Raw genomic sequence first — 12,771 nt, forward strand, 5'->3', positions numbered from 1 at the left:
AGCATTTTAGACTCACAGGTAGCAAGCGCAGCTTGTCTGTGACAATCAAGGAACACTTAATACTGAATAATTCGGCAATTACTTTGTTTAATACTTCCCATTTAGAATTTGCTGTTTCTAACATCATTTGGACACACTGCGCAGAATTTAATGATTATCTGGGTCCTCTGCAGTCATCACCCTTACGAAAGAAAAAGCCTTTCCCTTAACCCTTGACAGTAATATATCTTTAATTAAATTAATGTGGAATTTAACCCTTGCCACCGAACCTGCAGATTCTTAATGCATGAAGAATCGCTGCTGATAATCAGTTCAAGAGTATTGCTTCCTCTTGTTTCCTCCCTAACATGCTGCTGTAAAAAAACAGTCATTCAAGAAATCCACAAAAAATCTTTTCTGTGCGTGCATGCATGCATGCGTGTGTGTGTGTGTGTGTGTGTGTGTGTGTGTGTGTGTGTGTGTGTGTGTGTGTGTGTGTGTGCGTGTGTGTGTGCCCGTGCATGTGGATGTGTGTGACCAACCTACAAATTCCAGTTAATATCTGTAATGTTAAAATCCCCCATTGTGGATTTTAACATTCCTGGCCCACTCTATTTTGCTGTATAATTGTTTGGTATACTTATCACAGTCACTAGGCCTATAACAAACTCCTAGTCTCAATTTTGTTTTCCATGTGCTTCTATCGCACCAAACTGGCTCAACATTGCACTCATCACCCATGTCAGTCTGGATGCACTGCCTTAGATTTAATATGCTTCTGAACTAAGATTTAATTAAGAGCATAACCTCTCTACTTCTTCTGTCCTGTCTGTGAGTGGCACCATGTTTCTGCTATTCCTACAAATGTCTGCATTTGATGAGTTAATCCATACTTCAAATTCATCAAATTTATTTACAATGCTCCTAGCATTAGTGTACATGCAAGTATACATGCCCATGTTCTTACACTTGGTTACCCCAACACAGCCCGTGTATTTATTTGTTCCATGACGATCCACAGCAGGGCTTGAACTCGCAGACACCTTGCTTTCCAGGCTGCTTCTCATTCCAATAGAAGCAATGCAAGAATCACTTTCATTGTGGCTACTGTTAGTCTGTGAATTCCCCCCCCCCCAAGCTAGTATTTTTCCGACCTATCTATCACTGCCTCAATAGCATCAGTAAATATTCATGACTCCTTCTATTTAAGTGTATCCCATCAATGTTAAAACAGCCTCTCCTGTTAACAAGCACAGACCAGGTTGAGAAAAATTCTACCCCTTGATCCTTGCACAGTCTCTCCAGGGCCAAATTGATTGACAAGGTTCTCATCATATTGTGTCTGGGCAGAATTGCAGACGCTTTCAAATTCAACCCTAACTCATGGCTTTTTTTCAACATTCACCTGTACTTGTTAAGTAAGTCCTCAGTTCTTTTACTCTATATATCATTAGTGCCAATATGTACAATAGTATCAGCTTTGTACCCTCAAAAGATGATAGCACAACACTGCATTTGTCCCTGGCAGACATACTCTGGTCCTATTCCACCTATCCTATTTGCACAACATATATCCCATTTCCCTGATGATAGTCACCAACAATAACTGTCTCCTGTGGGAACAGTGCATTCTGCCTTGGAGGTTGCCTCTGTGTTATCTGATGCACAAGTGTGAGCTCTGGCATTGAGTTGGGCAGTTGAGTGCTTGATGTGCTCCCCATTTTAATTCCTTTCAGGGCATCTAATGTACTCTTCAAACTCTCATAAAAGCACATTAGAACACTGAGTTGTCACCTTATTTCTTCACACTCTCTGCACCTAGCACATATAAAGACTTCCCCTAGGCTGGATTCTGATCATCTTCTGATGTATTATCCTATTCATGTCCTGTCCCAAAAATGTCCAAACTTTTCACAAATTGTACATTTTGTTAGGCTGAGATACTTTGGAGAATTGCTGTCTTCCATTCCCCCTCCCCCAAAGCTACAGCATTCCACTACTTTGTGTCTGTTGCTTTGCTGCTCTGGTCTGTGGCATGATTTTCATTTAAATACAATGTAATTCGTTAATAATGAAAATTAATGAAGTTAATTGATTAATTGACAATACTACACTAAGCTAATAGATTCCTAAATGCAGTGTTGCGTATTATGCTATCACATTTTAGGTTATACTTCATGCTATCAAGTTCGAGATATATACTTTATGCCATACTGTTATGATTGCCGTGTTAAATTAGTTATATCTTTACTAAAAAGTAAAATTCCTGAGTTAAACACAAAAAAAAATATATGCCCAACAAGTGATTAGAACCTTCGAGCTACTTATTTATCACAATTGAAACCTTCCTATATGTGTGCTACAATATTCACACCAAAACACCAATACAATAGTGTTATGAATTATAACTTACAAAATCACCAGCTAACAACACACATGACTATTTAAACTATTTGTAAAACACAATTTAATATATTAATTAATCAAAGAGACAGTGAAAAATTCCAAAAAAATGTATCGCTTCCATGAGCTCAAAATTTTGCTTCTGGGCACTTTGTGAATCTGTAGTATGGCCTAGGGTTCATACTTGTAATACGGTACACTTTCTTTGGTCATCATATTTTTACGCTAGCTTCTGATGCATTATTCTGGCAACCTGGTTGTGTGTGTGAGTGTGTACTCTGTCCAGGTGGCATCATCCACATGTGTCACCTGTCAGTCTGGGGTTCTTAGCAATATATTTCCTGGTGTTGATTACTTGGTCTTGTATGGCAAGGCATGAATCCTTCAGGCTCAGGGGAGAGTTTCCCATTTGTGAGTCAAGTGTTGGAAGCCATCTTATCTATGTAGTCTTGATGAAGCTCATTGTAGTGTCTCCCATGGAGTTCCTTTTTCACACATCTTTCTGTCTTTATTTGTTCTGTCTGTCAGGGGAGGTCTACTTGTTGTTGAGGTTGAGTCTTGTGTGTCGTTTGTTTATCTTTCTTATGGCTTGGTGGATTAGTGTTGTGTTTACCTGGAAGTAATCTCTCAAGTTCTTAATTGCAGTCTTCTCTTGTTCAATGAGGTCTGTCAGTTCCCTCCCTCCTTCTTTCCATGCTATGGTCAGTCTCTAAATGGCCTACTTCGAGAGGTATTGGTGGCTCTTTGTCATCATTATCCTGGTCTGTCTCATAATCTCGTCCAGCTCTGTGTTGGTTTAAACTGTGATCCTGAAGGAATATGTTAGTACTGGGACTGCATAAGTGTTTATGACTGTGACTGTTCCTGCCATTCAGCTTTAATTTTATCAGGCTTCCCAATCTGTGATGATATTTCTCAGTCAGGCAGGTCCTGATCTCCTTGTGTTCTGACTGTTGAGCCTGCATCAGATATGTCTAGGTCCCTCTCCCTCTGTCATGGCTTCAATCTCTTCACAGGTCTTCATCTGGTAGTTTCTTCTGAATGGATGTCCTTGATGCAATCAATGGGTCTTGCATTTGTATAGGCCAAATTGCACCTTTATGTCAAGTATTTTTTGTCAGTATGGAACTCCAGTGATTCGGAGTAGCTATTAGAGTAGTTTCTCGGTTGTGGCATAGTTTAATGTCATCTATATACATCGGAAGGGAGGGAGGGAGAGAGAGAGAGAGAGAGAGAGAGAGAGAGAGAGAGAGCAGATTCTTTCTCTCTTCTTTTAGGGTCTATCTGCACTTGCTGTTTTTGAACATGGTGGACAGTGCTAGACAGAACCATAGTAGGCACAGGGCATCTCCCTGGAACATTCCTCTTCTTATGGGGATTGGTCAAGTTGTGATGTTCTCAACCTTGATGGTGGTCCTCCATTTCACCATGGTTGCTTGCAGGAAGTGTGTAAGTGTCGGATTGATTTTGTAGATCTTCAGTACCTCTATTAGCCATCTATATGGCACGGAGTTGAAGGCCTTGTGTGGTAGTCTGTGTAGGTATTGTTGTGTACAGGTTGCGGTGCTTCTTGTAGGCTTGCTCCATTACTGCAGCGTCAGTGGTCAATTGCTTCATGCATCCTTTGCTCATCTGCTTACATCCCTTTTGCTGCTTGGCCATTATGTTCTGGCTGTCGAAGTGGTCTGATATCTTCTTAGTTATGCAGCTAGTCAAGATCTTGCATATTGTTGGGAGACAGGTATACTTCAATGGGTTTGTGGTGTCTTTAACTTTCAGGTAGATGAATCCTTGAGTCAGAGACTCTGGGATTGTGTCAGTGTGTCTTATCTGGGTGAACTGCTCCACTTTTTTGCCTGTGTGTGTACAGTTGAAATTCTTGTAAGTAGTTGTGGATGCTATCTATTCTTGGGGTTTGCAAGTTGTGGGACTTCCTGATTGACTGATGTACTTCTTCCTTCCAAATCTCTTATTCTGTCATCTCTTGTATGTCCTTGGTTTTTTCATTCTAGATCTCTCAATGGGGCATGGTCATTATGGCTAACTTGTCTGCTCTATAGGTTGTCCTAGAACTCTTCTTTCAAGTGCCTTGTGGTTGGGTGGTCCATAGCTTTCCTTCTTTTGTCCAATTTTCCTGCAGAAGGCCCTCTGGTTTTCATTAAATATCCTGTTGTCTGTTTTCCTCTAGGCATTCTCCCTGTAACAGCAAAGGCTCTTGCTGAGTGCTGGGAGATTCTGCTTGAGCATGTCAAGGTATTCTTCAGTTCTCTGATTATAGGCCTTGCATTTTCTGTGGATGTTCCTTGAGGATAGACTTCACTTTTCTGATCAGCTTCTTACTTCTGTTATCCCGTTTGTACTGGGTCGGTTGGCCTATCTTCACTTTTAGCTCTTTCACCTTCTGCTGTAGCCTTCTTTCCCAGACTTGTGGTTTGTAGTCATTCTGTTTTGTTTTCTTTTTTCTGGTTTCCCTTCCATTTCATTCTGATGTCTCTTATGACGGTGCAGTAAAGGGCTATGCAGATGAAATCTAGTATTACTTCATTGTTGTTGAGGTAATCTGGTATTATTTGTCTATTGAGGTGGTCTGTGGCCTGCCGTAGGATTCTGTTGGGTCTCTGCTTTGGTAAGGTGTGGGTCTTTGTGTGGTCCACATTCTCAAATTCTGCCAGGGCCTTCTTACACTCCTTCTTCTTCTTCTATTCTGCATATCACAACCCCATCTGTTTTTACTGCAAATGCTCTGAATACTCTTTTACTTGGTGTTCCTCCTCCAGTTCTGGTTCGGTTGTCCATATTTGTTGTTCTTTGTAGTTGGTTGCTCACATCTTGCTTAATTTTTTTCAAAGATTGCAAGAGCTGTCTGGTACTTTGAGATGATGGCCCGTCTCTGGTCTGCTATTCACTGTTCAGTGACCTGAACAGTCGGGAACCATTCGAACGACTTGGTGTGTGGTTTCGTCATGTACATTGTCATGTCTGTTTCTACCTTTCTTACTTCGTAATATGCTTGCATGATAAATGTATTTATTTCAATGCCCCATTCATGCATTGGCTTCGTCCTTCATGGTTGGGCTTCGTTCGTTGCTTGTTTTTAGGAGCATTAGCAACCAAGGCCATATTGCTCCGGGAATATGTGGTGGTCATTCCCTGACCTTTCTGCATCCTCCGTATTTGGTGGTGACGGGCTCGAACCCCGGCCTAATCAAGAAGCGTGTGTGCTATGCACTGCTTCTCCTTCCCACCCGGCTACGGAGGCACCTTCATGGTTGGGCACTAGTGCAGTTGCACAGGAGCCACTTCCAATTGGTTGGGCTGGGTGGTCTTGCCCTTCACTTGAGGTAGCCATTCAGGAGACAGTGCCACTTACTTCACTCTCATCCATGGGAGATTATTTCTGATTTTTCAAGCCAACCCCCTCTGCTTAAGGCCTAAATGTGATTGACTTTATCCTGTGTCACACTCAATGCAGTATGTTCAATATTTCTACTTCTCACCTTCATCAAGCTATGTAGGAGCTGGACTTTTTTTTAGCTTTGGCTTTTTGCATCTGGGGATGGGTCATAGTTACTGGGAGCGACACTAGATGGTGCCACTATGCCTCTGCCTTATGTTGACCTTGGGGGAGATAGGTCCGAGGAAGTGACTTTCACAATTTTTTTTTCTGATTTACTCACCCACTCTATTTCTCTGCACAATTGCTCATTATACTCATCAGATTCATTAGGCCTATAATACACACCTACCCTCATTTTTCCTTTCCCAGTGCATATGTCACACCAAACAGACTCAATATTGCATTATCCACCAACATCAATTGAATGCACTTAGTAGTAGTAGTAGTAGTGGCATGTGATGCAAGAAAGCAAATGTATGAGCTTATGCAGCATCAGCCAAAAAAAAAAAAAATCACACCATTCCCTCCAAATGACTGTCCAGTTCCTCCTTAAATTTATTCAACCTATCAACTTCCACGACAGATGGAAGTTTGTTCCAGCAATTAACCACCAGCTGGCTAAAGGCAAATTTCCGCACATCTATTCTACATCTGTCCTTCCTTAGATTTTGTGTTTCTTAACTAACAGCATAACCCCTCCTCCCTTCCTGTCCTGTCCATCCTTTCTGTACATATTGTACTCCCCAAATTCCAATTCTGTACTGCTTATGTCTGTTTGACACCACATCTCTGATATCCCAACAGTATTTGCCTTTGATGTCTTGACTAGCACTTCAAGCTCATCAAATTTATTAACTATACTCCTAGCATTGGTGTACATGAAAGTATACATGTACCTGTTTCTACTCTTAGTTACCCTAACGCAGCCCATGTATTTACTTGTTCCACTATGACTCTCAGCAGTCCTGGAAATCCCCATTGCCTTGCTTTCCAGGCTGCTGCTCAATTGTATTTCAATAAAAGCAGTTCAAGAATCACTTTCACCTCTGCCAGCAGCTACTTAATCTATTAGTATGTGTATCCCCTGAGGCTAGCAGTTTTCCGACTCACCTAACTCTGCCTCGATAGCATTAGCAAATATTCTTGCACTCTTTCTATTTAACTGTATCCCATCCCTGTAGAAACAGTCTCTCCTGTTAACAAGCACAGACCAGGCTGAGAAAAATTCTACCCCTTGAGACTTGCACAATCTCTCCAGGGCCAAATTTATCAATAAGGCTCTCATCATATACTCCCTCCTATCGTGTCTGGGCAGAATTGCAGACACTTTCAAATTCAACCCTAACTCACGGCTTTTTTTTCAACATTGACCTGTATTTGTTAATTAATTCTGCCAGTCTCCTAATCTTAATATCATTAGTGCCAACATGTACAACAATATCACTCTTTGTGCCCTTAAAAGATATCAGCTCTACATCATCAGCCTTTGCCAACAATTTTATCAACAATCATTCAAAAGAAAAGTTTAGTATTGAGTGCTACAGAAGAGAAGAGAAGATGTTTCCACTAGAAACGTCTGAAATTCTCTGTCAGTGTTTTGGACACAGAAGAAGAGATGGTGATTCAGATGTAATTTGCAAGGAAAAAAGCAGAAAAATTTGCTGAACTTATAGCAAATAGAGAATTTAAAGTAAGTTCTGCATGGTATATAAATTTTATATAAATTTGAAAATCATAAATTTTGAGGAAAGTTATGGATGGTGAAAGCACTGCAGACATAAAACACAGGGGTGGTCATAATATTTTGACTGGACAGTATATATATATGTATGTGTATGTGAATTTTTCTTAAATGAATGTATATATACTGAATGGTTAATTATATAATTAACAAATACATTATATTGTTTTGAATATTATAGCTATTTTTATTCTTACAGCTGTTTCAGGAATATTTGCTATTGTTACTCTGTGGATAATAAGTAGCTATGTAATTCAGTCTTTCTACTTTGCTATGGATGTCGATAGCCATTTAGTTATGTTATCACTTTGGAAAAAATTACTGCTATGCCTTGTTCCTAATGGGGGTATCCTGATGGCATGGAGAATAATGGCCGCACTTGAAAGTTATGGTAAGTTAATAATAATTCCATTTTTCTCTTTAAGCACCTTTACTTTTTCAGCAGTTGAGCAGGAATGAGAAGATATGACTGTCCCTTCTCTTTTTGACTTTTTTATTTGTGACTACAGTGAATAGTTTTGATAGAAGATAATGGACAGCGAGGGATAATTATTTTAATATCTGTTTTTGAATTTGATTATTTACTAAAGTTTTTTTATGAAACCCCTAAATATGAAAGGCAGAATCTGTAGTACTTATTACCATGCATGGGTTGAATTCTGCAAAGGTACTTGTAAATATTAGATTTGAATTTCTGTAGATTATAATTTTCGGGAAATACATGTGAAGGAAGGTTGTTCCATAGAGCAAAAGTAGAATAGATAAATGAAGAAGAGGAAAAAGTTTGTTCTGTATTTGGTGTTAGACAGTGAATGGATGCTGACTGCTTGCAACCACATGTTCAAGTTTATTATTGTTATTAGCTATACGGTGAAAGGAAGCCCGAGGCTTATGCTGCACAAGCCAAAAAAAAAAAAATTCCCCAGTTACCCTAAGAGAGAGAGAGAGAGAGAGAGAGCGAGAGAAAGAGAAAAATGATGATATCCAGCTCAGGACCCTGGGTGTGCCAAGCCCATACTCACCAGATGTGAGTCCCTGTTTGGAAGAGAATGGTGGAATTACAGATGCCAGTTCAGAAGAAGCTACTTCTGGGGGTACTGTTCAGAACAGTACCCACAAAAGTAGCTATAGTAAAGGCATGCAGCAGAAACTGAATGTCTATGAGACAGATAGTGGATGACGTGAGAATGAATAGCATGAGAGAGGTTTTGTGGGCACCACCTGAGATTAGGAAACAGTATTTCATGGTTGGATAGATTTGAGACTTTTGCAGAGTGGGTAGTTATTTAGAAGAAAGATAATGCCAAGAGGGAAAAAAGAAAACCATTTTTTTTAGATGCATAAGAAGCAATATTTGTGATCTGCTTATGCAAAGAGAGCTTAAGTCAGGATAATCCCTAATAGAAATACATGGATATGTGACCTTGTTTATAAATCTATCATTGAAGATGAGCATAAGTGCAGTAGTCCCTTTTTATTCACCCTATTGGAGAATTACCTGGAGATTAGCATTTAATAAATTGGTAGTGGATATTCAAGAAGTTGAAACTTTTGGTGCACAGCAAAGTTTTTCAATTTGGGAGATAGAATATAGAGCATTGATCAACAAAATTATGGATTTCTAGTAAGTGAAGAAAATCATTGGTATACAAAAGAAAACTATGGGAGAAAGAACCTTGAGGAACACCAGCATTAGTTTAGAAGTTATAAGACAGTAAGCTATCTAATATCAGTGGCTGTGAGTAGTCAGAGAGTAAAAGTAACTACCCAAGTACAAAAGATAGTCAGCAGTCGATATGACATGAACTTGTTAAGGTGATTGTTATGCCAGACATAATCAGAAAACTTGTAAATGTTAAGAGCAACTGCTAGAATTTCACCAAAAGTTATGATCACATTTGTCTGACGAGGAGTAACATAAGCCAGTGTAGCACTAGTGAATTGACAGTGATAATCATTGATTAGATGAATGGTTTCAAGGTAGTTAAAGAGTTGGCAATTTCTGGATTTTCCATTAATTTAGAAAGTGTAGATGAAAGAGTTGAAGGGGTACATTTGGGTAATAATGGGAAGGAAGGAAGATTTGTTACTCTTTTTTTAGGAAATGGCTGGATATCAGCAAATTTCTGTGAAGGAGGAAAAGTAGCTGTGAATTACAGTCTCCAAAAAAGCAATGTATTTGCCATTTTATTTACTTAATTGTTATATTGTATTTTATAAGTAGCCTTATAGCTCTAGTTATGTAGTTATTTTTATTTTTAATTTAGATAAAGTTTTTGTAGGTTACTTAATGTGCATAAAACCGCTGTTTTGTTCAAATCTTCAGCCATTGTTTTCGTATAGAAAGTGGTAGGGAATTCAAATTTTTAATTGTGGTAAATAGGTAGCTCTAATGTAAAAATAGATTGGGTAATACATATCACTGTATTTAGAATTCTATTAGATAGTGTAGTACTGATAATTAATTAATTAAATTTTATTGATCTTATTAATTTTCAATATCATGCTCCAGACTAGAGCAGCAAAGCAATGGGCACAAATTGGCAGGAGTGCTGTGACTCGTGGGAGAACAGTGTGGTGATTGTCCGATGCATCACAGCCTAAAAAAATGTGCAACTTGTGAAATGTTTGCCGAACTCTCGGGAACAGAACATGGTCTATGCAAGGAGGATGTATTTGTGTGTGCTAGGTGCAGAGAGTGTCTAGAAATTAGGACCAACTCAGCATTCTGATGGGCATCTATGAGAGCTTGAAGTGTAGGGTAGATACCCTCGAAAAAATTAATATGAGGGGCCAGTCAAGCTCTCAGGTGCCCAACTCAACACCAGAGCTCACTGTTGTGCAACAGCCATTACAGCGGCAATCTCCAAGACAGAATGCACTGATCCCAAAGGAGTTAGTGATTGTCACTGACACTATTTTTATGGGAGATGGGTAATATATTGTGTAAAAAGGATAGATGGAATAGAACCAGGGTATGTGTGCCAGGAGCAAAGGTTGATGATGTTGTAACATCATGAACCTTTGCATCATCAACCTTATCATCTTTTAAGGGCACAAAGGGTGATATTGTTGCACACATTGGCACTAATGACATTAAGAGAAGGAGATCTGCAGATTTACTTAACAAATACAGGTCAACGTTGAAAAAAAGTCTCAGCTAGGGTTAAATTTGAAAGTGTCTACAAATCTGCCCAGACACAATGAGAAGGAGTATATGATGAGAGCCTTGTCAACCAATTCAGCCCTGGAGGAATTGTGCAAGGCTCATGGGGTAGAATTTTTCTCAGCATGGTCCGTGCTTGTTAATGGGAGATACTGCTTCTACGGGGATGGGATACACTTAAGTAGAAGGGGGTGCAAGAGTGTTTGCTGATGCTATCAAGGCAGCATTAGGTGGGATGCAAAACTTCTAGCTTGGGGAGATTCACAGACTAAAAGGTTAAAAGTAGCTGTAGGCAGAGATGAAGGTGATACTTGCACTACTTCTATTAGAATGACCAGCAGCCTGGAGGTCAGGGTGCTGGGGGTTTCAGGGACCGATTGCAGTCATCGTGAAACAAATAAATACATGGGCTGTGTTAGGATATCAAAGAATAACAACAGGTGCATGTACACCAATGCTAGAAGTATAGTAAATAAATTTGATGAATTTGAAGTGCTGGTCAAGACATTAAAGGTAGATATTGTTGGAATGTCAAAGACATGGTGTCACACAGATATTAGGAATGCAGAATTGGAATTTGGGGAGTACGATGTGTACAGAAAGGATACACATTAATGTACAAATTAATTAATGTGCATAAAACCATTGTTTCGTTTCAAATCTTGCAGCCATTGTTTTCGTATAGAAAGTGGTAGGGTAGGAAGGGAAGAGGTGTTATGCTGTTAATTAAGAAAAACATAAAATCTGAGGAAGTGCATCCGGTTTACATAGATGTACAGTGCAATGTTGAGTCAGTTTAGTGTGACATAAGCACTGAGAAAGCAGAAATGAGATTAGGAGTGTGTTACAGGCCTAATGACACTGATGAATGCAATTGTTCATTGTACTCATCAGTGTCATTAGTACAATGATGAGTACAACGAACAATTGAACAGAGAAATAGAATGGCCAAGTAAATCAGATTGTGTTATAATGGGGGGTTTTAACTTCCCAGATATTGACTAGAACTTGTGGGTTGGTCACTCGCACACTAGCAAGAGTTTTGTGGATTTATTGGATGATTGTTTTCTGCAGCAGAATGTTCGAGAGGCAACCAGAGAGGGTAATACTCTTGATCTGGTTATCAGCAGTGATTATTCATGCATTAAGAATTTGCAGATAAAGGAACCACTAAGTGGCAGCGATCACAGTGTGCTGATGTGGGGTTTATTCAAAGATGTAACTACCATCGGGGTTAAAGGGAAGAATTTTTGCTTTAGTAAAGGTGTGGTTTCAGACAGTTTCTAAATTCTGTACAGTGGAATCAACTGATGATGTTACCAACAGCAAATTCTAAGTTGGAAGCATTCAAGAAATTAACCTTGGAAGCTATTAGGCTTTTCATACCTATTAAGAAATATTGTTCAAGGTTTAGGCCTAAATGGAGTTCAGATGAACTAATGAGACTCGTGGAAGAGAGGAAAAATGCATGGGATGCATATAAATTATCAGGCGACACAGAAGCCTATGGCAGATATAAGCTAGTCTGTAATGAAGTCACAAAGGAGATTTGGCAAGCGAAGGCAGATTAGGAGAAATATTTGGCAAAGGATGCTAAGAAAAACAGCAAACAATTCTATACTTATATAAACTCTAAAAGGAAGGGGATGAATCAGATTGATCCACTTGATATCGATGGTTCGACTGTTGAGGTTCCTGTTCAGATAGCTGATAATCTGAATGAGTATTTTGCATCTACATTCACACATGAGAAGTTATTAAGGAAGGAAATGCCAGAAGTTTATCAAACTGTAACAAGCTGCTTAATGATTTTGTAATAACTGAGAGCAATGTGGAGGAGAAATTGTTTAAGTTAAACATAAGAAAGGGGTTGATGGGATCTATCCAGTTATATTAAAGGAGACAGCAAATGAAGTATGCTTAACTTTATCCATAATTATGAGAACATCCGTGGACTCAGGGGAAGTCCCCATGGACTGCAGACGTGAAAATGTATCCCCAATTCACAAAGAGGGATCTAAGGGTGACACGAGTAATTACAGACCAGTTAGTTTAATGCCTATTCTGAGTAAAATAATGGAGTCA

At 39.2% G+C, this 12,771-nt stretch overlaps 1 protein-coding gene across 1 annotated transcript in view; it reads left to right on the top strand.

The window, feature by feature from the left end:
• LOC150088380 (phospholipid-transporting ATPase ABCA3-like) overlaps positions 1 to 12,771 on the top strand; it is a 433,767-nt gene that overhangs the window by 90,531 nt on the left and 330,465 nt on the right. Inside the window, exon 6 of the mRNA XM_090370142.1 lies at positions 7,720 to 7,911. Within this exon, the coding sequence (XP_090226268.1) occupies positions 7,720 to 7,911 (192 nt within the window). The remainder of the gene's footprint in view (positions 1 to 7,719; positions 7,912 to 12,771) is intronic.

This window comes from Mastigoproctus giganteus, chromosome 3 (assembly GCF_048544385.1).
Source record: "Mastigoproctus giganteus isolate SK-2022 chromosome 3, ASM4854438v1, whole genome shotgun sequence".
Taxonomy (NCBI): Eukaryota; Metazoa; Arthropoda; class Arachnida; order Uropygi; family Thelyphonidae; genus Mastigoproctus; species Mastigoproctus giganteus.